Source organism: Grus americana, chromosome 4 (genome assembly GCF_028858705.1).
Source record: "Grus americana isolate bGruAme1 chromosome 4, bGruAme1.mat, whole genome shotgun sequence".
NCBI lineage: Eukaryota > Metazoa > Chordata > Aves > Gruiformes > Gruidae > Grus > Grus americana.
Genome location: NC_072855.1, coordinates 51,782,868 through 51,801,989, shown reverse-complemented (window position 1 = coordinate 51,801,989; position 19,122 = coordinate 51,782,868). Strand labels below are relative to the sequence as shown.

Here is a 19,122-nt window from a genome sequence, read left to right as displayed (position 1 = left end):
ACTCCAAAATCTTTCATTAAAATATCTCTCATAAGTCTGCTATTTGTGGTCTCCAAAGGACTGCGACATCCTCAACTCAATGGCCTCTTGCACTTCTGAGTCTACTGCTATCCTCACAGTTCAAAAAATACAGCTGGCAAAAGCCAGCAACTTTCTCTTTTTCACACCCAAATGAAGATTATTGTTTTGCTGAGCTAAAATAATAAGCAACAACTGAACATGTAACCTTTCAATGGATAGATGTAATCCATAGGAAAATATTTCGTCTTCTACAGAAAGGTTTTTGGGGTTTATGTTCAATAGGATTTGAGACAGATGACACTGATGAACCTGGGCAATCTGGCACATGATTATATATGACCATATTTGCGCTTGTGAAGACACATTTCAAAAAATACAGTAAAAGTGTTTAAAAGGAAAAGGAAAAAAGAGAGAGAAATACACTTCCACTTCATGTTATCAATGGTCTTTGAAAGTTTAGAGTGGTTTTAAGTCCTATTTTAAAAATGGATTTAAGTAGATGAGACACACATTACATGGTCTTTTCCTCTCTAAGGCAAATGGAATGAATAAGAAAAACACAAAATAAAATAATGATGAGGACAAACATTTCTTTAACAAGGTATCATAACATTCTGTGTTTATCGATGTTTTCATTTTCTCTTGCAGACATTATTTGCCTCAATATGCTAAAGTGGCACAACAAACTAGAAAGCAGCTTCTAATGATTAATGGACTGACAATTTAGATGTTACAAAGCTGTTAGAAAAGAGCCTAATAAAACTTAGAAGGAATATACAACCAGAACCAAAAAGAATTCAGAGGAATTGATCTGTAATAAAAGTGGGGTATGATGTTACATACTGAACACATTAAACAAATAGGAATGCGGTTCACTATCAGAAAAAGAAGATCAGAATTTCTTATTAAAGTTTCCTATTGTGTTTGTCCTCACCACTCCCCCCCACTCCCCACCCCCCCAAACTGTAAAAGCAGCATGAAAATCTTTGCCATGAAATCAGTTTGATGTGAAATTCACTCCCCTTTGGTCTGAACAAAATGCTTCAATACGTAGGGATGTTAAAAACGTTTGTAGTCAGTGCATCAATCCCTGTTTACTGCAATCTGTTGGTGGCCTACAGTCACAAAGCAACATAAAGATTGTATTCTCATGTGGGAAGATATCCATCACTTAGTTGGTCTTGTCATGTTTGCTTTCCTGCAGACACAATAAGTGGCAAAGCTAAAAGCAAGCAGGGTTTTAAGGTCTTCAGCAGTAAAGTTAGTAGCGAGAAAGGAGAATAACTTCCACATGCTGTTCAGCATACAAGAAGCCCCAAGGCCAAACAAAGAAATCAATTTAACTATCCAGAATCAAGTCTATCAAGAGACTCATTATAACTTTACTGTAGACCAAACTAGCTGTGAATTATTCTAGTCTTTCAAACATATTTGAAAAGGTAATTTGTGAACAAATAGGTCAAAATATTGGGGAAATACAATTTACCTTAGTCGACACTGACCAAGAGGCTATACTTTAAAATCTTTCTGCTAACAACCAGACACATTAACTATCCAAGTGTTGTAGATTGGGTTTCTGGATAAAATATTTCCGTATATCATTACCATTGCAGAACAGAAAGTCCACCTTAATTGTTCCTTCCTCTGCAACAGACTGTTACAGAGACAACATAAAAATCCATGTATGTGGTACTTTGTTTTTCAGGTTGTAGCCCCCTTCTGGTATAAACTTCATGGAATTACACTCGCTGACCCCCATCACTAGCTAAAATCCACTGTGTGAATAAAACCACTGTGAAAGTGAACCAGACCCCCTTTCTAATTCAAAACTTGGACTAACCCTCCTGTAACCCTTTCTGAGCAGGTTTTTCCAGTGTGGAAATGAACCTTTCATGCATTTTATGCCATTGCCTACATCCCTGCAGCAAAGCATGGAAATTCTCAGACGTTGTTCCTTGCTAATGCAACATTACTTGTGATGTATGTTGCAAGACAAAGCAGGTTCATGGAGTCTCAAACATCACGAGCAGAACTTGCAATTTGAGGGGAAAAAAAAGGAATGAAGCAGCAAGGAAAATACACCTAGCAGCAGGCCTGGATGACTGGTCCAGGGAAGTGCAAGGCAAGGTAGCTCCTGCAAAGCAAAGATGAAAAGGAAGATGAGGGTAACTCTTAATGAAGACAGGAATGAATACAAAGAAAAAGAGTTTATAAAACTGTTTAACCACTGTGGCATGAGTGGAATTGATACTCCTTTTAAGAAATTAATAAATATTTTAACAAAACTGCATTAATTGACACTGTTCCAGTGAGTGATAAGTGTAGTGTAATCATAGATATATGTTATTTAACTAGATCCTAAAATATTTATTTTCTTATTTTGTATGTTTATGTCAAATATTTGTCTCAAGTAATATAATACACAGCTTAAAATAAACTGACTAATGAGATCTCAGACATGCACATTCAATGGCAAAATCACACATTTTATCAGTAGTTAATAAACTGAGAGCGCTAAGAGTACCTAAGTACTAATTCAGAATACTAATAAGTTTAGAGTAGTGAAATATTCTAGAGCCAAACTGATGCAAAACACCAGTATCAAGACTTTAAAATATAATTCTGGTGTTTTTTTTAAAGCAGTCAAGTTATAATGCAAAATCAGTAGAGGTGTATACAAATTGCATGTTGCATGAAAATATTCATATAAAACACTGATGACTCATTATTAAGGTACTCCATTAGAATGCATATTTTAAATCAGATTTTGATGACCTATAGGTACATTAATTATTATAAAAGTGCATTTAACACACCCCCCCACCCCCCAAATCCAGCATGATGACTAGATAAACTGCAGAAGCAGCCTGGTTCATCATGAATCAGGAAAATGCAGCAAAGATGAGACTATATCTGGGCTTCGAGGGACACAGTGAGGAAGCAAAGATGAAATGGAAGAAATACAAAGAGGCAAAGCAGCAGGTAAATGAAACGGTAACACGCGAAACTGCCAAAAGCACGACACATAGAGGGTAGCATGATTAGTGCAGGAGAGCAGGGTGTGGCAGTAATAGAGAAGAGATAGCTCCGGCAATATCTGCAATTACACTGGGATCACTCATGAAACAGTGAATGGCCCAGCCATAGTGAAACAACCCTTATTTCTTGCTCTAGCCATGGCTTGGCTCCTAATCTCTGGTTTTGCTTTGGTTTCTTTATCCATCTCTCCTAAACAGAAATGTCAGATAAGTCCATGAAAAAAAAAAAGGGCTTTATTTCCAGGGGTTTAAGAGACACGGCATTTCCTGTAGCATATCATGCACCTTACTCTCAATATATGTTTCTGCTGTCAGCAAATATGTTAAAATTATTAGTTATAGCTAGTAAGTTATTAGTTTAAATCAAATGTTACCAATTTATTTTTTTAAAATCAAACATACCAGTTTCATTACACTACATTTTTCTAAATCAAGTCATAAAATGCTTTAATATGTGACCAAAATTAATTTGAACTCAAATTTCAATAGAAGCCCTTCTGTAATTTATCTCATCCCATCCTTTTCTTTTTACACATGAAAAATATTCCATCCACTGCTATAGTTGAGACAGAAATGGCCATAATAAGTTTCACGGGTTTTGAGAAACAGAGAGAAATAGTACTGGAAGTAAGAATGAGACTATTTTCTAACCGACATCTCCCACAGGTGCCAGACACACCTTGCCAAATTCCTTAAAACATAATATTTCTTCTCATTTACTTCCAGCCTAAAGAGTTTCAAAGCCTTGTTAGTGCTTACAATTTCCTGAAAAGCTTTATTTTTCAGAAAAATAGGTTCTATCAAATTAAATTCATTTGGTTTGCTGATATGAAAATGTAAATTATTTGAGACTTAATACATATCACTTTTTCTGTTACTTCTGCTGTGCATTTTAAAGCAGGAATACACCATGACAAGAGTATTTATTATTAATTTTTATTGTAACTTACCCTTTGATTAAGGCATTGTATCATAACTTTAGAACAGGCAAAAATCTGAGCACTGTAATTTTAAGGCTGAATCATAAAAATCTTTCAACATTATGAAAGAACTATAAATATTATGAAGTCATCAAAAGCTTCATCATCCTCATCTCTATCATTTGTAAAGAACTCAAAAGGTGCAAGGAGGTGGCCCTTACCAATTACACAGAAGTAACTTTTTATCTCTGGAAATCACTTTTAAGATTCTTTTAATTGCAGGATACAGCTATAACCTCTTTATGGGAAACATATCTTAGCATTGCCATAAATGCAATATTGAGACAAAATGAAATATCACTTCTGCTTCTGAAGTTCTTCTGGCAGATAAGAAAAAAGTAATTGAAAACTTTTACATTACAAATGATGATTTATGCATAGTAAACTCTGCCATATTTTGAAATACATAAGCTGAGTAATTTAGCTAGAAACTACATTATAAACAATGATACAGCATCCGAGTTGAAATCACAGGGACACTTCTCTTTGTCTTCTCAAATATCACTATTAGTTTCTTATCTGTCTTAAAAACACCACAACAAACAAAGATTTACTGTACTTTCAGCTGTGTTGTGCTAAAAACAGCGGAAAGCAATTTCCACAGTTCGATGCATCGTTTCTCCTCTTTCTCTTTAGCTAACCACTGTGCCCATATGCATTTTCCATTCCAATCTGAATGTGAGACTCCCCATTGACTCAAGCTGTTCTGCCTGGTGGGTGCCACTCTCCTCTCGCCAGGGGACAGCTGACCCTTGACTCTTTGCTCATGTAACTCTGACACTTGCCTATAGATGTCTACATCCTTCTGATGAACTTGGGAGCCTTTAGCTTCATGAATGTTTTCATATTCCTGCCCACTGTAAATCTACTCCCACGGCTGTGGAATCTAAGGTTGGTAGATATTACCTAGATAGATAAATACATACATATAGATATACATATATAGAGAGGGTGCTCTCAGTGGAAATCCACAGGCCCCGCATTTTTATTGAGTTCAATTACCAGTTTCCCAATCAGCTTATGACTTGGCTAGCTCCTCTAGATGCCACAGCCTGTGGAGGAAGGATTAAATGTTTGGGCTTGGGTTCTTCCTGCTTTAGTAGAAAGTGACAGTGAATACTCTATGGCCACAGAGGCAAAGGTCATTTGGCTTATCAGGGCCACTTACTCCACTACAGGAAAATACTGCCTACTACTGTCAACAAAATATCATTCAGCATCATGCTCAATGAAATACACAAACAAAAAAAAAGAATACAAAACAAAAAAATCACAAAAAAACCCAATCAAAAACCAAACCAACTCACTTTCATCTCTGCTATACATGAATATTCAGTGTAGAATAAGACACGTTTTCATTTTTTCCTGGTAATAGGCTAGCTTGGAACAGAGAGATCTTACAGCAAAATATGACAGTTCTGCCTACTTTAAAATTTGTACCAGCAAAGTTTTGATCAATGTGAGCCTTCCAGGCCTTTCAGATGTACCATAGGGGCTCATCCAACATTCATCAGCCTACAAGACAACACAGCCTTGAAGGAGAAGTCCCTCACAAAATGTGCAAATTAGAAACAATTTATTGAAAAGTTGGACCAGATGATCTTTGAGGTCCATCTTGGGCCGTTCTACAATTGTATGATTCATTATCATGGGGAGATGTGGTTGGCAGGACATAGCAGGCCATCTAATCATGTCAGTCTTGGCTTATGGTTCTTGAAGAAAAAAGCAATTTATCAAATCTTGTGAAATCTGTGTAGATCTGCTTCCATGTATTATGGACTAAGATCTGTGTTATAACCCTTAGATGTATCATCCTTCCCAAGGCTGTGCATTGAGCTCTTAATTCTGAGAACTGAACAATACCCTTTACCACCCTCAAAAGCTAAAGCTAAATGACCCATTTCCTACCACCATCTCTTCATGCCTTCTGTTAAAAGCAGCAGCTCAATTTTTTATCATCCCCCTCTCCTGTCTACATGGTTTTCCAATTACTATTAATTTTTGACTAGGATATCCAATTTACATCAAAATCTGGATGGAAATATTTAACTTACTGAAGATATAGTTATTATCTCCCTCTTCACATGATAAATTAGCTACAACACCCCCTTCTTTTGGATTAATGGAGGGTTAAACACACTTATTACTTCTTCCTAATACTGGAAAATGTAACTTTGTTCCAGTTACAAGTATTCATGAAATGAAGCAATTTTCATCAGATGATAGCTTTGATCGAAAACAAATGAACTCTAAAGAGCAAAAGACAAGCATTGAAAACTTTTGAAAACTTTAATTCTGAAATGTACCTATAATTCATTGAGAATCCCCACCTTAAACCAAGTAATTCCAAGTTGAGCTAAGTGTTTTATCCTATTAATTTCGAGGACGATGAACCACATTCTTAAAGCAGCACCCACTGAGTGCTCCCTTAAAGGTGAGGAGAAGTCCCTAATGGGATTTCCAAAATCTCATAGAAGCATTACTGTCTGAGAGGACAATGAAGCATTGAGTCCATTCTTAAATCTTACACAGTTCCTTCTGACATTATTCAAAATGTCAGGTTTGAGGCACTTCAGAGTCCCCAAGCACTTCAGATCTCTGAAGTAAGTTACAAAGCTAATTTGCTCAGCTGAGGTATTTGAGGATAGAAATTCACCACAACTTGCCAGCCAGTTCTGCAGATCCATGTTCACCGGGAGGCCTTCTTCACCAAGCAGAAGAAAAAGCTGTATATAATCATAGTAAAGGTATTTCAAAAGTGGCCCAACCAATCATACTGAAAACTGTAAAGGGTTACCAGTTGCAAACATTGAGTTTGGAAAAACAAATGCGATATAATTCCTTGTCTTGGTTGACCTGCAGCCAACTGCGAGTAGTTCAAAAGGAATAGAAGAACCCAAAAATGAAGGAAAAATGTCTAATGGATACAACTTACAGACACTACATTAACCTGACCAACATTCAACCCCAAATTCACTTTCCTACTGTAGTTATTAGAAAACCACCATGCTATTTCTGCTATTCAAAATTTTTCAGGACAAAAAAATGTCTACTGCAAAAAAGAAATTAATAAAATTCTGTATCCTTCTTTGCTCTTACGCCCATTTTGAAGCACAGAATAATCACACAGGAGCCTCTATGGTTTGGAACTTGCCTAGCAGCATCTACAGAAAACAGGAGTTACTGATACAATTCCTAGTTTGTTTTTTTTTTATTATTTTTGACTGATCTTTTTCAAGTTTCCTTTGTCATAACAAGATATTAAAGAAAATTAAAAACACAGCTTTGAAAGTGGAAAATATTTCTCCTGTTCTTTGCTGTCAAGACAACTGCATTTCAACTGGAGACGGGTAAAATGTAACCTCTTATCCAGATGAACAAAAAATGAATAAAACCCATGAAACTATATAATTTAAAGAACATAAAAAAGATTTGTCTCTTTCTAATGAAAGCAATCAGTCAAAATAGGCAGTTCCCAATCCGCTGAAAGCAGTTTTCAGTAAGAACATTCATATCAGTTTTGACAAGAATGGAAATTCTGAGCAAGAAAGAGACGGACTCATCCCCTGCAAAAATTGCCAAGAGAGATACTACAGAGCACCAAGGTCCCAAGGGGAATTTCTGTTTGACATAAATGCTTCTCCCCAGGGTCCTGTTGCACTCTCCCCCCTCCTGCCATCCTGCATTTTCTCTTTTTGCCCACAGTTCCCCATACAGGAGCAAACCCCTCTTAATTCCTGATTGCTGCAGTTACTCAGAGGCTTGAAAGTTTGGGTTTGGGTTTTTTTTGGGGGGGGGGTGGGGGTGTGTGTGTGTTTAAATTCCACTCCTCCAGCCCTGTAAATGTCACTGCTAAAAGCCATCCACCTGAATGCTGAAAACTGCATAAACCTGTATCTTAATTATTTGAGTTGAATTTTAACCCAGGCACTTAACCGTATTATTCTAGACTGGGTAAATTGAACACCCACTTGCCTTGCAGCCTGAAATCACCCTTCTGCTTTGTAACAGGTCCTGCTGTGTTCAAATGCCTGAGCACACTGGCGATCAGGAGACATGGCTGGCTGTGCTGCTTCTAAGGAGAAATAGGTGGGATAACATGTCTCTATTGCACTATGTTCACCTTGGCTTTGTGGGCAGAGTTTGTGCTCTGGGTGATTTTGCTCATAAACGTGATCCTGACTTTCTTGTATTCCTGGTTGATGTCCTGCTCCACAGGCGACTAATTCACAGGGAACAAGTTGCTCATAACACTGTCTATAGTAGCAGCTCTGCTCTGCATTCATTAATGATCACTAGAAGAGGGACTCGAACCTTGGTCTTCCATGTTCGTGTGGCAGCATCCACCAAGCCACCAAATCCATCTCTGGATTCTTTGCTTTGCACTTGCTATGAACACTGAAATACTTGCTCATCCAGACAAACAGCCCGGGGTCAGGGCAGGCACCTGGACAGTCCAGCACCAAGATTTAGATTCCGCCCCCTGCCTCTGGTCAGATTCAGAGAGTCCAAAACCTGACAAATGCTTCAGATGGTACACTATTGATTACTTTGAGTCAGTCTGCCTCTTTTAAAATCTGAGAATGCAGAAAAAGGAAATGTTTTACTTATAAAAGCAAAAAGAGGGATTTTTTTTTAAACTTTTACATTTTTATAAAATTCAGGAATAGAATCATGGGTAAAAGCATTTTTTCCAATTTTCCATTAAGCTCAAATGTGCATTTAGTTTGACTTTTAAGCTAAACAGAAGTGCACTTTCAAGTAAATCACAGTTCTCTACTAACACTAGTTTCATTGTGGTAACATGCAAATTCCCAACACTTTCCAGACAAATTAAATTTCACTGAAATTTCACAAAAGATTTGCAGAAGCTAGCAGAAAGTAAAGAATCAGTCACCGCATCTTCATCTATTGCACAGCATTAAAAAAAGGAAGGGAAGGAATGGTACTCTTCAGCAGGTTTACAGCAGATTTGAGTACTGTGCTAAACTGGAACAGCAGGTCCCAGTTCACCAAGGTATTTAATTACCTCTTTACCTTTAGTACTAGAGTAGTTTATTTCATTTCTAGCAGACTGCTCATGTATTTAAAGTTACCTTAGAGAGAGTATCATGTTAGTATTGTGCCAGGTCCATCTTTCCTATCAACACCAGAGACAAAGCAGTCAGACACAGCAACATTTCTTTTCAACTCACTAGAAAATACACTATCAATAATGTCTCTGTAAATTGCAAGTATATCTTTCAGTCACATCATAAATTGAATGTCAGCCTTTAGAAACAGCTGCAGCAGATCACAGGTTAAAGTACCAGGTGCTGATATATATACAATTTTTAAATCACATTATAGAGCTCTAGCTTTGATCACAATCACAAAGGGAACAGGTGAACCCATCGTTTACCTTGAGTAGCTAACCAAAAAGAAAATACTTTGTCCGCTCTTGGTTACTAAATAGTGTTAGTTAATAAGTGTCAGCAGAGCTGTACAAATTCTCTTTTTACCTAACAAAGCAAAAGGGAATAAGAGATAAAAGATGCAAAAAATAAGTTTTAACTTTATAAGAAGAGACAGCAACTTCCCCAAGATCAAAATATACACTTGGAATATACGTTGCTTCACGATGCAAACGTAAGAAAAAATCATGTACTGGATAACAAAGCAATGCCACTATTGTAATCAACAACTGTTCTCAGATGAAGTGTAAGTAGCAATTATTTTACTAGAATGAAAACAAAAAATGCAATACAATTTTCCCATTTCTGAACAAATAACACAACTACAGAATGTTCCATGTAACCCTTAATAATCTGTGAAATAAAAACCTTCATGAACAGGGAAGGTCCTGCCATTTGCACTGGCAGAAGCAGAGAGGAACAACACATCTATCAGACATTATGGCCAAAGGCCTTCACTCCCATTCATGAAACACTTTGTGCTACAGATATCCTTTGGATTAAATTAGATAACATAACATTTCCTCCTTAAGGCCATCAAAATAAAATCATTTAGGATAGAGCCGTACAATCCTACCAGAAAAATGCAGAGGGCTCAAAACATCCTGGGTTACCCAGGTTCCTCAACCAGGGTATCTGTTTTCCTTCATCCCCATGGCTCTACCCCTGCTCCAAGGCAGACCTAGGTGTTCTGAATGCAAACAAAGCCTTGATGTGGACATCCTGGTGCAGAGAGGAAGAGATGTGAGAGCCTGGCATGTCATCTCATTCCCTCACTGGGAGGAAACGACAGAAACCATCTTCAGAAAAGAAGAGAAATGCACAGGAGGTGAGTATATGCTAACAAGGACATGGAGGCAGAGGAAATGCACAACGATCTCCAAATGTCCACATGTGGTAAGAAAAACAGTGCGGGAACAGGAAGATAGTCCTCTCAACTTCAAGAGGTGTAGCACTTTGAGGACGAGCCCGTTCTGAATTACAAAGAGCACTGGAGGAAACATGAAAACCACTTTATTTCTGCAGTGCTGTTTTCTACACCACTAAGATATAAGACAGTACACCTCTGAGCTATCAACTCCCTTTTGTTCATTTGTTTGCTGGATGGTTATTCGCAGGAATGGCAGCTTTTATTTCAAAAGTATAGATAAAAGTATTGCACTGAAATTTAAATGTCACAGAATACATACTCAAATGTCAAGTACCAACAGACAAATGCCAACAGAGAAATGTCAGAAATACACCCATGTCTTCCATTGAATATAACTATATCTGCACAAATGCAAGCCACAGGATGATGTGTAAAAGCAAGAGTTTTTCTGCAGTTCCTTTGGGATGGTAACACTACTGGTGTCAATAGAATCAGCATGTGACTGTATTACTCCAAGTACCCGACTAGCAACACATATAGCCCAAGCGATCCACGGTTAGCAAGGTGATGGATGGCATTTACAGACATGATGATACAAAATTTGTATTGCAGGAAAATCCCACTCCTGAATTTGCTAACTTGTCACTAGATGAAGGACCCCAACACAATGAACTTTGCATGAATTCTCTCACTACTTTCCAGGTATGACAGTAGCCCATGAAAGAGGGGACTTGCAGACAGTTTCTGCTAGATACGTGGCTTAATTTGACCAATAAAACCAAGCACAAACATGAATTCTTGGTGTTTCCTAAACTGTTTGCTTTTTTGAGTCCTAGGAATATTAACCTGTGAATATAAGTGAACTTTTCAGAAGTAACCAAATGACTCTGGAACCCAAACAGAACTGACTTGAACAATTTGGACTCTTGAGAAATTCAAGTGCGTTTTAAAAATTTACTTGCTTTAATTAAAATCAATTGATTGTTCCTCAGGGATAAAAAAAAATAAAATTATTTACACACTTGACTTGGTGTGAACTTCTGGTTCCAATGACTTCAATGGGCCTTTTGTCATTATTTCACCCTTCATTATCTCCTAAAAAAGTACTTGGAAATATGTTAATTAGATAAGATGCATTTGTTTAGAAATTTCACTCAGTCTGCTAATTGCAGCTGCTTCCACTAGAGTTGAGAAATAAAAATGGTTAGGTAGTTCTGTAGTCAGACCACTAAATACATGAAAATCTGAAGTGCACTTTAATTAGCGTAGCTAACAAAAATATATCTGACTCCTGTAATTATTGTGATTTGCTCACTAGTGGCTCATCCATTGTAAAGTAAAACCTAATCAAAGACAAAATATGTGAACTTTTGTCAAAAGAGTAAAACCAACATATGGCATTTTACCCTTAAAATTTTTCTTCTCTATCTCTAATGTAAATGTTTTAGGATCCCCAGCTTGTTTTTTTAACTTTGTGACATTGATTATAAATACAATATTTATTTTATATCCTTTTAGTATTCAATTTAGTGTAAAAAAATTACAATATTTAATCAGAATTATTTTGATGTTTTTAAAGACATTTGAAGGAATAAATATCACATTCTCACACTATATACAGAAATTTATTTCTAAAGAAAATTCCTTTCTCTACATCAGGACTCTTTCTAAAGCTTTCTCTGGATAACTGAATGCTGTTTAGAAAAAAATTGGAACAGATTACATCTGTTCTGCTCTGGACACTTTCTTCTTTTTAACCAGCTGCAGTGCATCACAAAACTCTAAGGACAGACATTTATAGTGCAACATTTAACATGAAATTTTTCTTATAATCTTTATATTTAATTTTAAACACTTATCTTGGCGAACATAAAAACCCCCCATACTTTCAGTATTTTTACTTTGTAACTTTGCTTTTCTATTGAACAGAGCCTTGTGACACTGAGCATCATGGTCTAATAATATTCTGTGCAAAATTCTATTCCTTTTGACCAACTTCAAATCTATTTCCTTTCAAAAACAGTGAATGTCTCTTTGTTCTTTAACTATGATAAAGGGTAAACAAGGAAGGTTCAAAAAGCCTGTTTGTACTGTATCATTGTTTTGCACAACTTATGGGTGCAATGGTTGTTAACCCCTTCTTTAAAAGTAAACTGTACCATAGTTTAAATTCGCACTATAAATCTAAATTATACCATCGGAAAAGAGTTAGAAAGTCTAAGAAGTATTTTGATACTTCTATATTTCCAAGACTTTTCTGTAGGTCTCTGTCTCTCTTCTATCTTTTTGTGAAATGGAAGAACGCAATTTAATGCTTCACTCAGGCATTCACCCAGACAGAGCTGAAGTAAAAAAAACCAGCCAAAGTCAACCAATTAAATGAAGAGAATCAGATTTTCTTAGGAAGGACTACCTGGTTGCTCTAAAGAATAAATAGTTCCTTGATGCATAGCATGGAAAATAAATCAAGTCAAAATAGGTTGAAATAGACTGAATTTATCAGTGAGGGAATAAGGGCTCATCCAACATTCTCATCACCTAAAGACTTTGCGAAGCACACCTCCAAATACCAACAAGATCCAGCTCCGTTTAGTTTCCAAAGCATCTGTCAGGATCTCTGCTCAAGGTGACATAGCTATAGGCATGTGTGCACATTAAGGTATCGACAACAGATGAAACAGCAGGAACAGAATAACAATTCCAATGAATAGCGGAGGAGAAATTTCAGGAGTTTAAATACACTTTCAACTTCTTATTTATCTCTCCTTTCTTTCAGAACACTTATCTGTTACTGCAGAAGGTATGCAGACAAATGATGTACTTCATTATATAGTGAAACTGACACATGGAACCAGTTTACATATATTAAGATAACTTTCTCTGTCATTTGCTTTCAGACAATCACTTCAGGTTCCTCACATATAAAAACCAGCATGATCTTATACACTAAATGAAGATTTCTTGGTATTATCTTTCAGGGGGTCTGTCTTTGAAGGAGAGTTGCTCCTGGAAGAGCCTACTAGTCTTTCATTCTCCTAAGAAGTACCATACGATATTTGCTACTTTTGCCATCCCAGATGGGCAGTCATCCAAAGTTAGGGGTATGCATTGCAAATACACACCTGCTTCCACCATTCCTTACACAGGACTTATTTTTACAGACTAGCAAAACTGAAATACCAAGAAAAAGTAGTTTTTGCTGGAGATGTACGCCATTTCCTCTATTTGGACCGTGTCTGGTAGCTGAATACATAACATTACACTTATTCAGTAAAAGTTAATTTCTGCTAAAGCATCATGTACTTATTTCACGAAGACAAGAGATTACAGAAATTTTGTCTAGGTTATAACAGATTTTCTCTTTCTGTATCTATGAATTTTAATCATCTAACGGTTGCAGCATCCCACTTTGACCAGTATCAAGTGTCAATCTGAGCGCTCTAAACAAAATTCAATGTAAAATTTGCTATTTTGGAAATGAGTTACAAGGGTTACAAAACAACAGCTTTCACTGGCCTTTTGGGATAGTCGACCAGCAGTTTAACACATTCTGTGTAACAAACACTTTGATCAACTCGACCTACTACAAAGCCTCTTTGCAATAATAAAATAGATGGGTGTCTAGAAGTTCAAGACTTTTCTCCCATTTCTTACTGCTCTTAATGATACACACATTATCTGCCATCAAACACTTTTCTATTAACATGGAACACAAGAAAGGTTTTTAAAAAATCAGTAAAAATAGTCTCATTTGAATATATGTAGCCTCACCTTGCGGATGCCTCTGCCAAGATCTTCTCCATAATTTGTCCCCAAAATTTCAAAATGCACATTGGGATTCCCCCCATTTTCTGCAAATTCCAGTTCTCCAGTCAAGCCATTCACTCCACCCTATTGGTAAAAAAGGAGACAAAGCGAAAACTCAGAAGTAGCCAATTATAATAACCTTTTGTTTCTCCAGAGGACTTGTGCACTAACTATGCAGAGGACATACACAACTACCAGAATTAGGACAGTTTTCCAAAGACTACTTTTCCCTAAAATTTGTGAAGCCTAAATTGTTCCTGTATCATTTAAGCACTTCACAGAAGAATCAAACTCAGCAATGCTAAGCAGATGCAATACAAGCAATAGTCTTACTCTTAGTGTATTTGCACTTGTATTTTTGTTCTTTGACCCATCGGGTACAGACATCCTAGCCCCATGAAGAAAAGTTTCGTGACTAATTTTAGTGGAAGCAAAACTAAAAGACAAATAAATAAAAGAAATTGCACAAAAATTAGTTTTGTTTATTTTTGCTTTTTCTCCCAAAATGTTTCTCACCCAAAAGACATTTCCACGTAAGATCAGGTTGAGTTTTGGATCAAATTAGCTATTTTTTGAGCCCAACATAAGTGACCTGCACAAATGAAAACGGGTTTTTCTAGTTGAATATAGTGATTTTTCTGTTTTTCTCCACAACTCTTCTCTACTACTAAGAACGCATGAGATGAAAAACAATGCAGCGTATTTTCAAGCTTGCTTTTACTTTTTCACATTTTAGTCAGAAGGGGTTAAAATACTAAAGATGACACAGTGAATATTTACTATAAAGAATCAGAGTTGTAAGGGCTATACATGCCACAGCAATACTCAAAATATATTCCAGGGTTAATTCAACATGACACACATTTCATCTTTGTATAAGAACTGTGAAGACCTGAATTGTAAAATCAACAGAGCCATGTGAAATGTCTACAATGAAAACCTTTAGCCTTAAAAAATTTCTTCAGTTTTCAGATTCAGGGAAAATTAGATGTTTAAACCATTTTCTCCAAAAAAACTTGAAAAATATTTTAAGTATCCACAAGAAAAAAATCTGCCTCTGTTGCAAAATCATGTGAAATGCACGGCTGTTCTTCAAAACATAAGGTGAGAGTTTTATAGTTGTGATTGCTCTTTCAGTTAAGACCTTTTTTATTTGAACTGAAAAAAATGGAAAATAAACTCTTGCAATATAAACTACCTAGCTAAGCATAAGAGTCTTGCTGAATCATGATTTTAAAAGCTCTACTCTCACATCTTCAGTTTGGAGAAAATCCAGGAAGGAGTATAAAATCTGCATCTCCTTTGCAGATTAGTATGAACTAACGAAATTTGGTCAACCTTTCATAAAACATTAATATGAATATAATAAAGAAGATGATAGTTGAGATAATACCTTTAAAACTTACTAGACACTAGTAGAGACTAGTATTTTCAGGGAATAATACAGAAATATTTCATGAAGTGACATTTCCAGTTAAAAAAATAATACTTAGTGTGTATATATATTTATAACCTTTTAAAAAATCTTTCCTGTAATATTTATTTTTTGGATGAGATATTAGAACAAAAACTAAAAAAAAAAAAAAAACCAAAGAAGGAAAAAAACCCAACATCCTGATTAAGCGTACATCTGCAGTTCTTTTCCAGGAATACTCCAGGTCAGTTTGCCCTTGGTGAGAGCCAGCCAGGCAATTTTGATGCATGTCGCTATGGTTAGCATGACACTGAGGTTACTTATTAGCTTGAGGACAATCCTGTAATAATCACACCTTCATAGCTTTTAGATTGGGGTTAGCACACCTCTGGCTGGTTCAGAATAAAGACAGAGTGAGCTTGTGTTTACTTGCAAAATCATTTGAACATATCCTTAGGTAAATAACAGAGTTTCACAAATATAAACCTTTTCTGCTAACTTAAATTTGACTACATCCTATTCACGAACCATAAATAAAAGCCTGTTCCACATACCTTTTTTTCTCATATGGTCTCATCTGGCTTTTTGATCAATTAAGTCAGAATTTCATGGTACATATGATGTAGAAATGCCTGCAAAGCAGCACAGATCTGCAAGGCTTGGGATCCCCATCTGACCCCTGAAAGCCTCCATCTGGCTGACTTGCCCACCCTGACAGCATACACCTGTTCCTAGTCCTGCACCACTCTGACCCCTTCCCATATACTGCTTTTATTATATTATACTTCATATTTCCTATATTACTTCCTAAAACCTTTTCCCCCACAATGTGAATTAAACCTGTGGGTCTGAGGTGGGTAGAGTATGAAAATTAGTTAAACTGTTATAAGACCACCTGAGCTGCACCATGATTTCAAGTGAGCCACAAGCAAGGTCTGGAAAAAGGAAGGGAAAAGTCTGGAATAAAATGATAAAATAAAGGAAATATGCAACAACAACAAATCTATTAACAAAGACGCTTTGTACAGCAGAAAGTGTTTTCTTTTTTTATTATTTTGTGGCAAAGCAGTTTTAAATTGGGAACTTTCAATATAGAAAATTAAAGTGACTATTTTTCAGATTGAGAGTGCTCCAAATAATTTATGGGACATGAACATAGAATCATGTCTAAAATGTAAATGATTTTTTGAGACTTGAGACAGCAAATTAGAATTTTAGTCACCTTTATTTTATTTTTTTTAATTTTTATAACTTTTTTCCTTATTTGAGCAAATATGAAAAAAAATAATCATGCGATTAAGACTTTTACCTCAGTTACATTTGAAGTAATGAAATCCAGTTTTTAAGAAAAACACAGGATTCTTTGGAAATACATAGCCTCTAACATATAGCACAGGTTAACGGACTTACCTACCATATTTTGGAACTGAATTTCTATCCAAAACCATTGTGTAAGTTTATTTACCTGGATTTTTAAATGGCTGCAAACTGTTGCAGCAAGATACAAACTGTAAGTCTGTTAGTTATTTTTATGTGTCTGAAACCTAGCAGTAACCATAACAACAATTTTCCTCATTCTTCTATTTTGGCAATTTTATTATGCTTTGAAAATTTCTCATGCAAGAGTGTCTTTGATTAGAGCTTTCTTTCCCAGACTCTATATATCTGCAAATAGCATAACAAGAGTTCAGATTAGATGGGAATGCTCCTGGCTTCGAAAGGGCAGAGGCAGAAAGACAAAACAGTGGAGAACTGCCCATATAATACCAACAACAATACTAAATCTGATAGGAAACTTCTTGAAGGTCCTGATGCCTCCTCCCTACTGGGGACCTACCTTGCTGGACCTGCAGGCCAGGCAATCCTGTTATTGCTCTCTATTAGTCCTCATTGTCCCGCATAGCCTTTTTACAAGGCTTACACAAGCCTGTTTTATTGCTTAGGGCTGATGGAGTGGGACAGCCTATTGCATAGGAAGAGTTTCAGGACACTGCTCCAATTTTTCTGCATAGTCTTTCACAGTGTGGATCCCTCTCAAACACTTACTTGAATTATGGCATGTGTTTTATCCCTCTGCTAATGCATAGTGCAAGGAGATCACAGAAGAAATGGCCATCTGTATGACAGCTACTGATCCAGTTACTTCCTGATGAGATTTTTCCAAGTTATTTTAGTGTTAATTATGATAATGGGTAAGGGTCAAAGAAATTTTTCATTTCATTTAACTTACAGAAACAATGCTATTTGGGGAAAAATGAAGACAGATTTATTATCTAGTCTCTCAAATTCCTCTAAGGTTGAGCTGCAACCATGCAATTTCCTGACACATTTAAAACTGAAGAGTGAAATGTCAGTTGTTAGGACAAAAATGTTTTACTTACATTTCTGATCACTGCTCTGGGCTTTGCAGAGCTGTTATAAAGCTTGGTAATATAGTTAAAGCTTACTTGAGTCCCATCTAGACTGGCAAGATAAACCACAGTTTATATATGCTTAGGCACTACTATACTGTAAGTCCCTGAAGAAAGTGCTATTTACCTAGCAGTCAGGACATCACTTGGGAACGTCAGCTTGCCAATCATCGGTTATAAAATATTGTACTTGCTCTCACAGTTCCTGTTCAAACTTCCTCTTTTTTTCAAAATATGGTTATGCTCAGACACTAGCTATTTTGCAATTAAGGAAAAAAACCTGTAGTTAAAGGCAGGAAAAATATGAGTTTCATATTTTATTCTTGAAAAAATCTGATATTGAAAACATTGCTGAGTTTCCAACTCAACACACTGTTTTTAGCTGCTAGCAAAGAGAGACTAATCTACTATCCGAAAAACAATTTGGCATCTTTTTTGCATGTCACCACTGAACATCACTGACATTTCTGAGACCAGAACTAGTTGACAATTCTACCCAAGATTCATGAAACAGCATGAGGTACAGCTCACTTTCCACAAAGGAATAGGCTCTAGGTTGCTGCTAGCACTAAAAATTTGCTGTTTGTCAGTGAGCTAAACAAATGTGACTGGGAAGAGATCAGGTAAAGCATAAGAGAAGATATATGCAGTAACTTGATGTCATTTTTCTGAGTTGATCCTCCATATAATCCTACTTACATTTATTTTCAGGCTATTCGGGAAGATTAATTTTTCCAACAGTAGAATTATTTTCTAGTAATACTGATTTCTCTCACTGTGAAATAGCTTTACTGAGAAATAGACAAGTGAGCATGTGTTTGGGGATAGCTCCTATTACAGAAGTGAATTTAGAACTAATTGCTAGAGCCGGCCAAATTCATTAGAAGGATTGTATTTCCTGATGAATTTAACTATTTATTCAGTTCCAGAATGGGTAGAAACAGATATTAGATTTTAATAATTGTAGCAGGCTTAAAATGGGTTTTTTTTAGGCTTTGTCCAATCAGTTGAATTCACACATAAGAAACAGCTTTTGGAGTTGTGTAGAAATAGAGACACAGGAATCAAATGTTCAACAGTGAAAAGTAAAAAACGACAATAGGGAATGATTCAGACAGCTATTTTGC

At 36.2% G+C, this 19,122-nt stretch overlaps 1 protein-coding gene across 2 annotated transcripts in view; it reads right to left on the bottom strand.

The window, feature by feature from the left end:
* GRID2 (glutamate ionotropic receptor delta type subunit 2) overlaps positions 1-19,122 on the bottom strand; it is a 747,631-nt gene that overhangs the window by 198,043 nt on the left and 530,466 nt on the right. For both annotated transcript variants that reach the window (XM_054825310.1, XM_054825311.1), the window contains exon 8: positions 14,135-14,254. In XM_054825310.1, the coding sequence (XP_054681285.1) occupies positions 14,135-14,254 (120 nt within the window). The remainder of the gene's footprint in view (positions 1-14,134; positions 14,255-19,122) is intronic.